The sequence below is a fragment of the Sceloporus occidentalis genome, unplaced genomic scaffold, assembly GCF_023333645.1.
Source record: "Sceloporus occidentalis isolate IW3139 unplaced genomic scaffold, rSceOcc1.0.p SCAF_3, whole genome shotgun sequence".
Lineage (NCBI taxonomy): Eukaryota > Metazoa > Chordata > Lepidosauria > Squamata > Phrynosomatidae > Sceloporus > Sceloporus occidentalis.
This window is the reverse complement of record NW_028316983.1, coordinates 86660540-86676750: the sequence shown is the minus strand read 5'-3', so window position 1 is coordinate 86676750 and position 16211 is coordinate 86660540. Positions and strand designations below refer to the sequence as shown.

The following is a 16211-nucleotide window of genomic DNA, read 5'->3' as shown; positions in this document are numbered from 1 at the left end:
TGCCATTGTAATTCAGAAGGACTTTAGTTGTTAAGTATGGTTCCTCTTAGGCACTTTAGTCTGGTTTCTCAATTCATTTGAAATGTGGTGCTGGGGAAGAGTGCTGCCAAAAAGAGAAACAGATGGGTCTTTGAACAGATCAAGCCTGAACTCTTCCTGAAAGCCAGGATGACTAAACTTAGACCATCATACTTTGTCCACATCATGCACATCACATTGCAAAAGATAATAATGCTAGGGAGGGGTGCAGAAAGAGAGGAAGACTGTATGCCAGATGGATAGACTCTGTTAGGGAGGTTACAGGTATGAATTTACAGGATTTGCAGAACAGTGGAGGACAGTGGGTCTTGGAGAGGTCTCATTCACATGATCACCTTGAGTCGGGATTGACTCGAGTGCATTTAACAATAACAACACGGTTCCTCTTATATCATTAAGTCTTGCAGAAGGGAGGGGGGGTTAAAATGCTCCTCCTCTTCTTTTGCTTTCTTTCTTTCTTTCTTTCTTTCTTTCTTTCTTTCTTTGGTGTTACTGGTGCTGTATTGCATTGGCACACTTCTACTGGCAGTAGATGGGTTGGCAGGATCCTCAAAAACAGTGAGGAGCAAATATATGTGAGCTTCCCAACCCTGCTTTAGTCAATGAACTTTGCAAAATCTTGTTCCAAGGAAAGTTGTTTCTCTAGGACGGCTGTCAAAGTTGCCTAAACTAGCACACAGTTAAAACATAAATGTGTGCTTTGAGACATTGCTTTCCAAAGTATTTTCTTTACAGACCTCTAGTCTGTTATTATGTAGCTACCCTCACTTAAATCCCTTCACTGTTATTTATAGTTGCAGTAACTGCCACATGCTGTTAAGCCTTCAAGATTAAATTGTATTCATGCTTTCGAAGATTGAGAAGCGAGCCCATTCTACCTTTTTTAGCAGTTTAACAGTGTAGAGTACTTTGTTTGTGGAAGTACTGCATGCATTGCTTATTGGGTTTGTGTCCAATTCTAGGATGAGCCAATAGAAAGGCTGGGCATTCCTGAAGTCCCCAAGGAACACTTTGGTCAGAGGCTTCTTGTGAAGTGTTTGTCTTTAAAGTAAGTATTTGACTCACAATCTTGCACAGTCCCATCCTTTTGCTCAATGTTCACATATTTGTTTACAGATTGAGTCTTCCTTATCCAAAATTCTTGGGACCAGAAATATTTTGGATTTTTAATTTTTTAAAATATTTCTCTCTCTATATATATAATGGAAATGAATATATTTCCATATACATAATCTAGGAGATGGGACCCACATCTAAACATGAAATTAATTTTGTTTTTGTTTTGTATACACATTATATACATAGCCTGAGGTAATTTTATACATAATATTTTTAATAATTTTGTGCATGAAACAAATTATTTATACACTGAACCATCAGAAAGCAAAGGTTATCACTATGTCAGCTACCCATGTGGACAATTTCGGATTCTGGTGTATTTCAGAATTCTGAATGAGACACAACCTGTATCTGTTTCTTGTACTGAAACATATATATCAAATCACAGGGCACATCAGGTCTTCTTTGTGTCAACTTGTTCAGGTCTTGGACTTGTACTACTTGGGAGGAATTCTAGATTCAGTGGAAGAACAAATAAGTGTTTTAGTATTCTAGTTCTCCAAGACTTCAATATTTCTGGCCTTGCGGGAGTGCATGTTTTATCTTCACCACCACCACTACCAGTGAGCAGTTGGTGCAGAGGAAATGGGTCAAGATTAACCTTTTCTTCCTCTGTTGGAATATTCAGACTCCAATTTGATAAATTTGATTGGCAAGAAATTCTGTACAGAAAAATGGAATTAATCCTCCACAGAACATATCATTAATATATAGTATTCATTCCACATGACGTGCTGATATCTATTCAGTTATATAGGATGACTTAATGATGTGAAGGCACACATCAAGAACAACAAATACAAATTTGCAAAGTAGAAATCCTCCATGTTTTCTCCACATGATAGCAATATATATAAACTACACATCTAGAGTTTTTATGTCTCCAAGGGGAGGGGCCGGTGGGAGCGACTCCCCCAAAGAGGACGCCGCTCATGTCCCTACCCCATCAAGGAGAAGCGGCAAGGACTGTAGTCCGCTCCCGTGTTAGCCCCAATCCACCGGGCAGGATTGTGTGCAGTGGAGAGGAGAGTTTGTCTTTTGGATGCCAGAAAGTAGCAGGGGATGATAGGGATATCCTTTCCCTGCGATTATTGCTGTACTGTGGAGGGTGGAGAAGGCTATGGAAGGGAAGAGCGGTCCGACCGGGGAGGTAGAGGGTGAGCATTTTGGTACGAGCGGGGCTCCTATTGAAGTAGTGTGGGGCAAGGGGAGGTATGGCGGTAGGAGAGTGGACTCGCATTACAGGGGACGGCGAGATCGATGCATCATATCTATCTCTCCTTCCTGTCCTCCTCCTAACCAACAGGACCTGAGGCACACTCCAACCATGCCACAAACCCTGTCTCTGCTCCTGTGCAATGCCAGGTCTATTAATAACAAGTCCCACATCATCCACGATTTGTTAGCTGATAGCAACTGTGACCTGGCTTGCATTACTGAAACCTGGCTTGGGCCTGAGGGGGATGCTGTGTGGGCGCAGGCCCTCCCTGCCGGGTTTTCAGTGAAGGACCAGTCCAGGTTAGGTGGGCGGGGGGGCGGGTGTTGCCTTGGTATATAAGAACACCTTGTCTCTCACCAGGAACCACATCCGTCAAACCTCCTTTATCGAGTGTATTTACTTGACCCTGAAAGCTAGGGACAGTCTAGGGATTCTGTTGGTGTATCGGCCACCCCGTGCGCTAACGGACTCCCTTAACGAGCTGACACAGTTGGTTGCAGAGCTGATGTTGGAAACACCCAGGCTGCTAGTCCTGGGTGACTTCAACATCCCCTTTGCGGCCAACTATGCTCCATCTGGTGCGGCTCGGGAATTCATGGATACCATGGCGGCCATGGGCCTGTCCCAGCTGATTTCGGGTCCAACGCATTTTGCGGGTAATACACTGGATTTGGTTTTTTGTACGGATGCGGAAAATCCGTGGGCAGAAATAACTAATATTTCCCCCCTGTCATGGACGGATCACTTCCTTGTGGAGGCAAAAATCAAGGCTTCTACCCAGATCCCCCCCGGGGGTGGTGGACCTATTAGGATGGTCCACCCTCAAAGGCTGATGGAACCCAAGAGGTTCCAGGAAGCCCTAGAGGGACACATGGTTGGAAGTGACGGCGACTCTGTTGATGCCCTGACCGGTATCTGGAATACCGGTCTCTCTAGGGCTATATACAGTATCGCTCCCAAGCGCCCTCTCAGGCCTGCTTCCAAACGTAAGCCCTGGTATACGGAAGATCTCCGGGCCAGGAAGCGGGTTCTGCAACGGCTAGAGCACCGCTGGCGAAAACACCTACGCTTAGCCGACAAGGCTCTCCTAGACCGCCTTTTGGAGGACTATGGAGAGGCGATACGAGCAGGTAAGAACTCATTCTATGGCGCTCGTATCGCGTCCGCGGAGTCTCGTCCAGCAGAGTTATTCAGGGTAGTCAGGGAGCTAACTCAGCTCCCTCCTGCCCCGAATCAGATCCTTGAACCTTCTAAGGCCTGCTGTGACTATTTTAACAACTTCTTCGCGGATAAAACCTCTCGGATAAGCGAGGGTCTTAACGCCGGCATTAGTGCAGAACCTAGGATAGAGGTGTCCAGAGCCTCCATGGACTCTGTTAAACTGGATCAGTTTGAGTTGGTGAGTACCGATGATGTGGACAAGATCCTTGGAAGTGTTCGGAAGACAACCTGTTCTCTCGATCCCTGTCCCTCATGGCTAGCGGCTCAGGGGGGACCGGTTGTAACCTCGCTGTTACACCGGATTATAAATACATCTTTGAGGGACGGGCAATTTCCATCCAGCTTAAAATTGGCCATTGTAAAACCGCTGTTAAAAAAGCCCTCCCTCGACCCCCTGATGCATAATAATTATCGGCCAGTATCGCTATTGCCATTTTTGGGGAAGGTGATCGAGAGGGCGGTTGCAATCCAACTTCAATCGATCTTGGATGAAACGGATTATCTGGACTCATTTCAAACTGGCTTTCGGGCGGGCTACGGGGTTGAGACGGCCATGGTCGCCTTGGTCGATGATCTCCATCTGGGCATCGACAGGGGAAGCGTGTCCCTGTTGGTGCTCTTGGACATCTCAGCGGCTTTCGATACCATAGACCATGGTATCCTTCTGGAGCGCCTGGAAGAGGTGGGGATCGGGGGCACTGCGCTCCAGTGGTTCCGATCCTACCTCTCCGGGAGGTTCCAGATGGTGCAGCTGGGAGACGTGTGCTCCGACAAGAGGGCCCTCACATCTGGGGTCCCTCAAGGAGCCATTCTGTCTCCCATGCTTTTTAACATTTACATGAAACCGCTGGGAGAGATCATCCGGAGACATGGGGCGCGGGGTTATCAGTACGCTGATGACACCCAAATAGTTTTCTCTATGTCTCCGACTGATGCAGTGACCGAGGATGGCGTCTCTCCTCTCGTGACCTGTCTGGAGTCGGTAATGGGCTGGATGAGGAAAAACCGACTCAGTCTGAATCCAGAGAAAACGGAGGTGCTCGTGATAGGTTCCCCTGGCCCAGGGAAGGCGGTGGTTCCACCTGTCCTGAACGGGATCACGCTTCCTGTGAAGGACACTGTACGCAGTCTGGGGGTGCTCCTTGACTCGTCGCTCCACCTTACATTTCAGGTGGATGCGACAGTCAGGAGCACCTGTTATCAGCTTCAGCTGATTCGCCAGCTGCGTCCCTACCTGGACCAGGGAGACCTTGAAACGGTAGTACATGCCCTGGTAACCTCTAGATTGGATTTCTGCAATGCGCTCTACATGGGGCAACCCTTGTACCAAACCCGGAAGCTACAATTGGTGCAGAATATGGCAGCCAGGCTGGTTACTGGCATACCCAGAGCCAGCCATATAACACCTGTGCTTAAAAGTCTGCACTGGTTGCCTATACGCTTCCGGGCGCAATACAAGGTGTTGGTCATTACCTATAAAGCCCTAAATGGCTTGGGCCCAGGATACCTCAAGGACCTCCTCTCTCCATACAATCCGCCCCGCACACTCAGAACATCTGGGCAGCAGCTATTGAGGGTCCCGGGGGCAAGGTTAGCCTCCACCTCAAGGAGGACCTTTTCCATCTCGGCCCCAACCCTCTGGAACATGCTGCCCATAGAGCTCTGCTCGGCCACCTCCCTGGCTCAGTTTAAGAAGGAGCTCAAAACCTTCTTATTTTTATCAGCATTCCCGGACACTGGTCCTGGTTAGCTTCCTCCTCTGGCAGCAGTGGTCGGCTGGCCAGAAACTGGTTTTAATGTAATTTTAATGTCTATTGTTGTTATTCTTACTGTTTTTATTGTATTGTACTGGTACTGTGCTGTGCACCGCCCTGATCATGGGAAGGGCGGTATAAAAATAAAAAAATATTATTTATTATTATTATTATTATTATTATTAAGAACATTGTAAAAAGGCTGTTACTCTCATTTTTTGCTTTTGGGCTACTGGAGACATCTTCTTGGCCACTTGGGAAACAGGATACAGGATTAGATTGATCTTTTATCTTATCCAATATGGCTCTTCATACTCAGTACTAGGCAGGGCTTTAGCCAGCTGTTGTCTTTGGCTAGAAGTCTCAGAGTGGGGGCAAACAGTGCTCTTATCTTTAGTTACTGACATTGCTCTTGTGGTTGTGAGTTGGCAAAGTCTGTCCATCTGAAACCAGCTCCAGCAGTTGTAGAGTCACATTTGCAGAGCTATTGGGACCTTTTGGGAATTAGAAGATAACCGTACTGGCTGATTTAGCAGCATACAGACAGCCACACATATATTCTTCAATTCTAATGCAATTATTTGAAGAAAGACATCTGTTCCACCTGAATTTTTAAAAACTTTCAAAGCATAATGTAAAAAATTGTCAGCCCTATAACTCCTTTTATATAATTTAAAGCTAGCACATGTATGTGTCTTCACAGTTTCCTGGTAAATGTATGATTTTTCCTCTGTTCACATATGGCTTCTATCTCATAATCAAAAGAAAATAGATTTAATAAACCAACTCACAAATAGAGGAAACTGTTGCAGTAGAACATGAGTCAGGTGATTGTCAAAGTGATCCAAACCTGAAGCTTCAAAGCTATGCCTGTTTCTCTCAATCTTAAGACATGAGGCAGTTAGGGAAGTTTTCACTGGGGAGCAGAGAAACCTGTTAAACAAGTTTAATGAAGTGGAGCTCCTGAATGTAGGGTTACCTGCAGCTGGTTCGTTGCCTATAACTCTTCTCTAATAATATGGGGTAAAATTTTACTGGTTTTCCCTTAGAGAAATAAAGCACAAAACTGATTTTCCACATGGCTGTATTCATCTTGTATGTCCTCAGTTAGGTCAACCCTGCTTGTTAGGGAGCTCCAGTTATAGTGAAGCACTTCTCGTAACTGAGATATATGTGAACTTGTCTCCTACAGGGAAACCACTTTAAGTCCTGACACTAATCCAGTGCTACTTCTATGGCCTTTACTTTTACAAGGTGCTGTAATAATAAGATGTAGTACTTGAAGATCTCACTTGTGAGGTATAGCTGGATAGAAAAAGGAATCACAGAGCTTTATCGAGATTTTCCTTTTACAGAACTCTCTTCAAATTAGATTTTTTTTTAAAAAAAAAGATTGCATTTATTATACAGAGTTTACATGTATCTTTTGTAGCTGTTTTAAACAAGATTCAGAATTGGTTTGGGTGTATAGAAGGGGAAATAACAAGGGTACATTGTTAAGGGTCATCATTTTAGAAAATGTAAGATTTCACCCACAAGCTGCATGGTTGTGGGGGTGAGGATACAGAAAGATGCAAATTGTGACCCTCCCCATAAGCCTTCAAAGAGCTGTATGAGGTGATTGATGCAAGTCTGTGAAGCTGCTAGTAATCTTGAAGTGTGAAAGCAATCTGCTTATGCAGAGTCAGTTTCTTTGAGGCCAGTACATTCTTTGTGCAGGATTCCATTGTGCAGGTTAAGGATACATATATTAATATATGTCATATGCCAAGAAAACATTTTCTCTGTTTATACCTCTGCTAATGGATTTGAATATATGAATAAGTCCTAATTCAGTTGTTTCCCTTACCATGCTTCCTTTGAAATTGCTTGTTCTAGAGTTGTTACTTGAAGATCATTAATAATAAGACCAGGAAAATTAAAATTGTTCTGCTGCTGGTTTTGGGATATTTCCATTTCTAATATCAAGTTTGGTCCTTGGGTTAGACCAAATACTCCCTGTTGGTGGAGTATGTCTTTTCTCTCCATCACCTACCACTTACACTGGTGTAATGCACCAACTCTCAATACTGTAGTGGCCAAAATCACCTTGGTGCAGCAGCTAATGTAACTGCACTGATGTTGACGTGGGGGAAAGGCCATGATGGAAATGCAATGCTAGAGAAGCAGGCTGATCAGAACCAGCTTATTTGGTTTGCCTTTCCTTGCCACTGTTAATCCTGGAGAAGGAGCAATCATTAGTGTAGTGTGAAAATGTGGTTCTGGCAAAACATTTGTAATGCTTGAAACAGACAATGTGGAGGGATATTGACAAGCTGGAGTGTGTCTAGAGGAGGGCAACCAAAATAGTGCAATTCTGAAAACCATGCCCTATGAGGAGCAGCTTAGGGAGCTGGGTATGTTTAGCCTGAGTAAGAGAAGGAAAGAGAGGTGACATGATAGCCCTGTTTAAATATTGGAGGATGCAGCACGTTTGTTTTCTAGAATATGGAGCAATGGACTTAAACTAGAAGAAAACAGATTCCACCTAAACATTAGGAATAATTTCCGGACAGTAAAGGCTGTTTGACAGTGGAATATGCTGCCTTGGAATGTGCACTAACATGTAGTTCATAAACAGTCAGAATTATGGGTTATTGTTATGTATAGACATGGCCACTGTGTAAGATATTCTAGTCATGTAAAGTCTAGACTCTAGAGGCATGGACAAGAGGTTGTATTAAAGGTGAACTATATGCAATCAAAGGGGGAAAAAGTAACATGTGAGGCAGTGTGTTCCTTTCCTCCCTCATTCTTTCTTAGACATTGTGTGAGGAGGACTACAATTTATGAAACTGTATCCCAATGCTATCTTTAGTACAATACTGCTCAAGCTATGTGATGCTGAGGACTGGCAATCTTTTTTTCTTAATGTGCCAAGGACCAATATCACCTTGACTACAACTTCTTTCTTCCCTGGAAATTTGCTGTGGACCAGCAACAGCTCATGGGACAGCACCATTCCTTAGACAACCACTTTGAGTAGCACTACTCTAGTGAACCATTCAGCTGCAAGGATTTCCTTGAAATAATTTTGCTACAGTTTTGTTGCAGTTAATGCCTTATGTTGCATGCATAGATTAAATCAATATCTTCTCCTTTCTTTAAAGATTTGAAATAGAAATTGAGCCAATTTTTGCAAGTTTGGCTTTGTATGATGTAAAAGAAAAGAAAAAGGTGAGTAATTTACCTGGTGCTTGCTTCCTTTCCACAGAGCTTGAAATGCAGGTAGATAGATTAGGAACTAATAGCACCTTTCTGCTTAGTAGCTGTAAGATTCACTGAAAGATTGTGGTTAGTTTTTGTCACCACAATAGAAATATCACTAATGAATTAGGAAGTGGAATAAGAGCTGGGGTGGGGAATGATAAAAGGGAAAATATACAAAATATGACAGAATAAGTTGGTTAGGACAGAACAACTTATGCTAGTTAGGTGAAACTGTATTTGGTATATCATGTAAAACTGATGAAAGTCATGGTGGATGCATCAGACAGAAGGTGTCTGATTCTAGGACAGGAGATTTGACTTGATGGTCTATACTGAATTTATTTCAATTCTGTATTGTTACGATAGCCAAGTATAGGTAGGCCACAAGTTGACTGCTCTTGCACTAAATTAGTAATTAAAATTTTACATGTGAAGTAGATAAATCTGAAGTGTTCTTGTGTCCTTCTGTTGTTCTCCTGTATGGCCAGGAGGTTGACTTTGGTGGGCTTTCATTTTAATTTCCCTGAATCTTGCCTTGTAGTGTTTTCCAAACCAGAGATTCTGCGGAGTTCTACAAACTGTACTCAGTTTCAAGGCAAACCAAATGTGCTGTGAAGCTGGGTTGTTCAACTAAATGGAGTTTGTTGTAAACTACAACCCCTATGTGACAAGCCAAAAGTTAGGAGCTGAGGCTTATGGGAGGAGTGGAGACCATGTAAGCAGATTCCAGTTTTGGTAGATTCCAGCTAGTGCACATTATGATAAATCACATGATATGTGATTGGTGTAGCATGTAAGAAATAATTTCATTGACCTTTCCTTTAAGCCACTAATGTTAGCATATCAGCTGTCTGATCAATTGGAAATTATACTTAGTCATCTTATAGAGCAAAAGGAAATGAGTAAAAAGCAAAATAACACAAGTTTATTTTTATTGGTCATGTTTCAAGCACACATGACACATGGGATGGAAAAAGCAATATACAGTGGGCCCTCGCCTTACGCGGGGATCCGTTCCGGATCTCGCCGCGTAAGGCGAATTCCGCCTATGCTGAAGCCCCATTATAAACAATGGGGCTCGTGCACGGCAGTGCAGCGGCGCGCAGGGCGCAACAGGCGCATGCGCCCGTTCAATTGAATGGGACTGCTGCCCCTTCCGCCCTGTGCGCGCCCCACGGCTTGAGCGCGTATGCTCAAGCCGCGTAAGGCACGCCCGCGTATGAATCCATGGTTAATGGGCAATGAAATAGTGCCCAAGGATGAAGAACAGATGTGCGAATACTTTGGTTATGCTGTACATGTTGTTGGAGTATATCAGTTTTATAGCTATTATCTGATGTTGGGACTAAGGTCCTGTAAGATTAGAAGAAGGTTAATATTTGTCTGTTGCAGCAACTCCCAACATGGCTAGCCCAGTAAACCATTTTTAAACTCTTATAATCCAGAGGTATTTAAAAATGGTTTACTGTGCTGTTCATGCTTAGAGCTGCTGCCTAGAGATGTATGCCAAAAAAGATAGGCAAGATTTATCTATGTAGCTCTAAAAGTGCAGTGTCTGTCTGCCCTCTCCCCCTCCCCCCAAAACAAATCTTAATATATTCCTGTAGTTATTTACAATTTGTCATTGATTGCTGGTACTGTTATGTCCAGATTCTTCAGTTTTGTACAACCAAGTAAAAATGCCATAGTTGATAAATACTGTGCAGTGTTATGTCTTCAAGTATGCTCATATGTCCCAAGAAATTTTATTTAGATTTACAATATGAATTTTTGAATTTGTACAAGGGGAAATGTCCACCAAAAAATTAAGTTTTCTTAGCTAGCTTTGGCACCGTATCAGCATACATCTGTAAAAGTGCTCTCCAGATAGCCACATGGAATCCAGGCATCCTGCAAAATATTTTATTTACCAAGCTGTTAACTCAGTTCAGATTATTGTCTTCCAAATTCACTGCAGTTTCTGAAAGACCAGTGAAGATATGTGTTCAGTCATGTTTATATTTGAGTGCCCTCAAGCCTACCAGTCTCATGGTGGGTGGCCAATATTTTAATTAGTCCATGAACTTAGGCGGTAGGGGGGGGGGGAGATCAATTTTCTGCTTTTATGTTTTATTTGTTTGGACCTAAATTGCCAAATACAGTAGTTGTCATATTTTTACTAGTTCAGCTTTTTGGGTAAATTTCATTTCTCTATAGTATTGTGGGTTTTCTTGTGGTATATTTTTAAATAGACACAAAGCATATGGTACAGATATGTATGGCTTGATATGATGTGGGCAGTATGGAAAGTATTGCTAGATATTGTCATCAGGTGGTATATTTATAATGAATTGCTGTAAGGTTTTTAAATTTGATATGTAATGAAGACTTCAGAGAGTTTTTAAAAAATAATGGTCTGAAATTATCTAGCATTTTCTTCTAGATTTCAGAAAACTTCTACTTTGATTTAAATTCTGAACAAATGAAAGGCATGTTGCGTCCCCATGTTCCACCTGCTGCCATAACCACACTGGCTCGATCAGCTATCTTTTCTATTACATACCCCTCTCAAGATGTCTTCCTAGTAATCAAGGTAAGAAATTGTGTGTGTGTATGTGTGTGTGTGCGTATATATATACGATACACTTTCATAATGCACCTTGTTTCAAACAATGCATGATTATTAGTATCTAAGGTCTCATTGAATTCAGTGTAGCAATTCTAACTATGTCTAAGTCTCAGTCCACTCCATCAACAACAAATGTGGCACAAACTGAAATAGTGATAAACCAAACCAAAGAAAACCCAACTCAGTATATGATATATTTAATATGTATAGTATAGCTTGTCATGAAAGAGATGTTGCTGTCTTAAATTTGGCAAAACTAAATTGGTTTATAGGGTTATTGGCTGTATCAATTATTCTGAATATTCTGAAGTCAAAGCCAGCACACTTTTTAGCACTGGTGAGTCCTTTGGTTATCTATCTGGAAACAAGTACTAAACCCTACAAAACATTTAATTACTTGATACTAATTGTTGGCCATTTACAACTCTGATCCATTTCATAATTACATGGCATGAGAGACCGCTAATGTGCCACAGTTTCTCTGCTTATATTTAGCAATTTAGGATGAATTCAGTCCATCTAGATTAGTTGATACTGTTTTTGTTAATTAGCCTCCCATGAGAGAAAAATTTGAAAGAAAAAATGAAGCTTTTAAAAATCAGATTCCATATTGATTTGAACATATCCTTGCTGCTTCCTTCACCTAACTGGATTCAGTCATTTTCCTGTGAGTTTCTTTGCTGCTGGATTTTAAAGACTAAGAAATAGCCTGGTAGTCTCTATGTTTCCAGCCTAGGGCAGACAATTCCATGTTTGCTTTGCCATTTCTAATGACATTATGGAACCTCTGAAAGCAATTGTAGAAACAGAGCAATACCTCAGTCTAGAAGACTCATAGTGCAATAGAGTTCTTGCAAAAAAAAAGAAAAAAGAATAAAGAATAAAGAAAAAAGAGGTTCCTAATACCCAGGGAAATGTGCAAAGATTGAGATTCACATTACATTGTCCCCAGTTGCCCAAGCGAGAGGGAAGGCTCATTGATGGCAGCATTAAGAAGATATTCTCTTCTCAAATTTTGCACACGTCTCATTGCATAGTTTCTGAAGCCAGAATCTGCATATATTCACAGCAATTGATTTTTACAAGATGAGAAGAAAAGATTAACACCATGCAACTGAGACCAGTGTCTAACTAAAAGAGCTTTCCTTTGTACATTAATGCCTGTAAACCCAATGAGATGAGCCTAGCTATTAGTCATTTGTTTGAAATGGTACTGAGATTGTGCTCTGTGAGAAGGAAAAAGACATGAGAAAGGTAAATAAGCTGGAAAAGTAGCATGTGATATGTTACCGGGGGGGGGGGGGGGTACCACATACATTTTGCCCATACTGCTGGTTTTAAAATCATCCCCAGTCTAGTTAGCCATACATCTGTTTGCATTGTAATCTGAGCCCCAAACCAGTAGTGTGAGAATAATCCTTTGTAGAAACACTTTTGCTTCCAAAGCCTAACTGTACTTGGCCTAATCTACATCTACGTGCAAAATCAGCCAGCATGTCATTTGTACTGCTAACCTTGAAGGTGCAATATCTGTTTTTGAAAGAAAGGCGATAACAGCTCTGAGCTGGAGAATACAGGTTGGTTGAATTTAGTTCCTCTGTTGTCCCTAGCTAGGCTAGCCTACAGTGTTTTGCTGTTTCAGACATAGAACAAGATGGTGTCTTATTCCAAGCCATTTCATGTACAAAAGCTGACCAAACTGGCAAATGAACCTTTTTTTCACCAATACATTATTCACCACACCTGAAAGAAGCAGTGCAGGATGGGTGACATGGCATGCAGGAAGGGTCAGCTCTGGTCCCCAGAACTGAGAAGCACTCAGAAATCAGAGAGTTCTGACCATCTCTGTTTGTGTGAATACTAGATGGAGCCCTGGCAGTGCAGTTGTTAAATGCTTATACTGCAGCCACTCACTCACAAACCACATGGTTTTGAATTCAATACCAACCAGGGGCTCAGGGTCGACTCAACCTAGCATCCTTCCGAGGTTGCTAAAATGAGTACCCAGCTTGTTGGGCGCAATTAGCTTACACATTGTAAACCACTTAGGGAGTGATTAAGTGCACTGATAAGCGATATAGAAATGTACTTGCTATTGCTATAATATTGCTATAATATCCAGTACTAGAGGTTGCACATGCAGCATCCTTTCTCAACAATACTTTTTGCAAAAATTTACAAAATTTTTGGTCAGATGATCTTGCTGGATTAGGCTAACTGGCGCTATTAATGTGATTAGGTTCCAGGAATGCATGTCTTTCCTAATGCTGACTTCCTTCTTCCTTCTTCTCTAGCCTACTTGCTTATTTTATCAGCCATTGATATATAAGAGAATATGTTTGTTCTTTTCTTTGGTAGAGCAGAATTTTGTTTTGTTGTGATTTTTAAAAAAAGTTTTATTGTGAGCTTTCCAGTACATTAAAAGAAGAAAAATGTATGAACAAAAAAGGTAAAGAAGTAAAAAGACAATAGAAAAACAGAAAAAAGGAAAAAAAATATGTTACCTTCTGACTTTCCTATTGATAGTTATATGTGATATTTAAAACATTACTTCTCCAGTTGAAACTATGTCATATACTTCTTCAATTTGGCTAACCCTGCTAATAATAAAAAGCCCACAGTTAACATATTATCATTATATTTCTGCAAAAAATAAGTTAAAGGTTTGCATGCTTATCAAAACCTACAGTTAATATTTTATTCTCATTTTTCTATTGAAAGGCAACCCAAAATTCTTAATCCTTTAAGAGTCTCACCCATGATTTTTCCCTAACCATAGATAATTTATCCATATCCACTGGATCAAATAATTTCAATCTTTTGTTGACATTTTAAGTGAACATTATGCCAATATTAGCATCATAGTATGATTTCTTTTCACTTTGCAGTAAGCCAACCTTATATTTATTTTATATTTAATCTGTCTCATACACATATATAATTTATAATGTATATCAAATCTTCTCTTTAGTTTTAGTATAACCCAGAAGCATCCTTGTACAGATATTTTTTTATAAACCAGGCATCCCATATCAGTTAACACATTAAGCTACATAATGTCTCCAAACCAGATAAAACCAATCTCTTGCATTTCACTTATAAACCTTTATATCTGACCCTAGATACACTACCCCATCTCATTCCTTTTGAAAATTGGGCATAACGTAACTCATCCAAAGAGAAAAAAACTGTAGTAAATAGACTGCTTCAGCAATCTGAATGGAACCCCCCCCCCTCTTTATCCCTTCTTCTTTTCTTTCTTAAGTCCTCTGACCTTCCAGTTACCCATCCCTTCTCCAACCTGAATACCTTTACAGCATTCTTCTGAACTGCCTTCTCAAGACTCATAGTCTCAGTCAGTTCCTGCCAGTCACACATTTCTTCAAATTTCACTGAAAGTGCAGGTACAGGGTCACCTCTTTCCATCTCCATAGCTTCCCCTTCAGCTTGAGTCTCCTCTTTACCTTCATCATCCAGACAAACCTCTTCTACCATATATGCTTCCCTTTCTCCAGATGTTCCCTTTTAGCTTTTATTTATCATCATTTCTCTTATATCTACTGCTCTTTCAAAATTTCTTCCCAGATTGAGTGGTCCTTCTGGCTTTCAAAACCTTTCCCAAACAACTCTCATTTTCATTAAGCTTTGCCATCATTCCAGTGGAAGTTGACCATAGAATCACACTGGAGAACCTAAAATGCTTGACGAGAACTTATTTTTTCAGTTTCAAATAGGGCAGCAGCAAATACAGTAATCTGCAAATAATCAAATCCATGGATGTTTAACCTGCAAATGTGGAGGAATGACTGTAAATTCACTAGAAGTATTGATGTCACCATTGTTCTCAGTTAAGAAAGTCTCTCTTAAGCATAATCCCATACTTCTGCTCCACTTAATTAAGATGGTTGGTGATGCAGACCTTGTGGCCATTATCTGAAAGGCTTCTTACAAGACAGGGCAAGTTCATTGCCTCAGTTTCATCCACTCCACCTATGATCTCCCACTAGGAGCAAAGTGCTGCAGACACACATGGATTTTTTCCCAGTCTTCCTCTGATCTAGGGAGAACTTTTTGCTGGTTGACCAGTAAATGCTGCATAAGGCTTCCTTTCCTGCGATGAGCTGGCTACAAGAGCTGACTGCTGTCTGCCATCTAACCCAGAAGTACTGTTTCACACCATGGGACTTCCACATTCAATTGACATAAAACAGCAGCTGAATTGTATTTTGTGAATGAATCACAGAGATAGATAGTTTGGAGGGAAAACAGAAAAGATTATCCTGGAAGAGCCATAGTGGGTTGCCCTAAACCCTACACAGAAGAATTTTGTGGGACGTTATATATCAGATCTTACATTGCATGTGGAAGTCCTCCTATTCTGAGGCCATGTTCTGTTATTCAGAAGAACTCCAGATTCATGGTGTATTAACTGTTTAAAAGATGCTGTGTACCCCCTCTTTCTACAATAACTTGAATAACTGCTCCCTCTCCTCCTCCTCCTAGTTCAAAAATTACCTTTTTCCAGCTCAAAATAAGAGGACTTCCACACTGCAATGTTTTGTTCTAGTTCCCACTTATCATGTGATATTACCAAATGAACAGTTTCAAACAATAGCCCTGGTGGCGCAGTGGTTAAATGCCTGTACTGCAGCCATTCACTCGAAACCACAAGGTTGCGAGTTCAAGACCAGCAAAAGGGCCCAAGCTCGACTCAGGCTTGCATCCTTCTGAGGTCGCTAAAATGAGTACCCAGACTGTTGGGGGCAAATTAGCTTACTTGCTAATTAGATTACTTGCTGTTCACCGCTATGATCTTTGGAATAGGGGTATATAAAAATAAAACAAAAATAGCAAATGCACAAACGGGAGACTCATAAATCTATAGCTTATAAACAATAGAAATAGAAATGAGTCTTTAAATAGCCAGATGCCAGAAGACTTCCTTCCTATTTGAATTTCATCATTTGTTTATTTTTTAAAAATGCATATAAAATGTACTCAA

The 16211-nt window shown here is 41.3% G+C and overlaps 1 protein-coding gene across 11 annotated transcripts in view; it reads left to right on the top strand.

The window, feature by feature from the left end:
• The window catches only part of DOCK7 (dedicator of cytokinesis 7), a 163402-nt gene that overhangs the window by 42250 nt on the left and 104941 nt on the right, over positions 1–16211 (top strand). For all 11 annotated transcript variants that reach the window (XM_089515317.1, XM_089515316.1, XM_089515315.1 and 8 more), the window contains exons 7-9: positions 1002–1087; positions 8502–8568; positions 11024–11173. In XM_089515317.1, coding sequence (XP_089371443.1) covers positions 1002–1087; positions 8502–8568; positions 11024–11173 — 303 coding nt within the window. The remainder of the gene's footprint in view (positions 1–1001; positions 1088–8501; positions 8569–11023; positions 11174–16211) is intronic.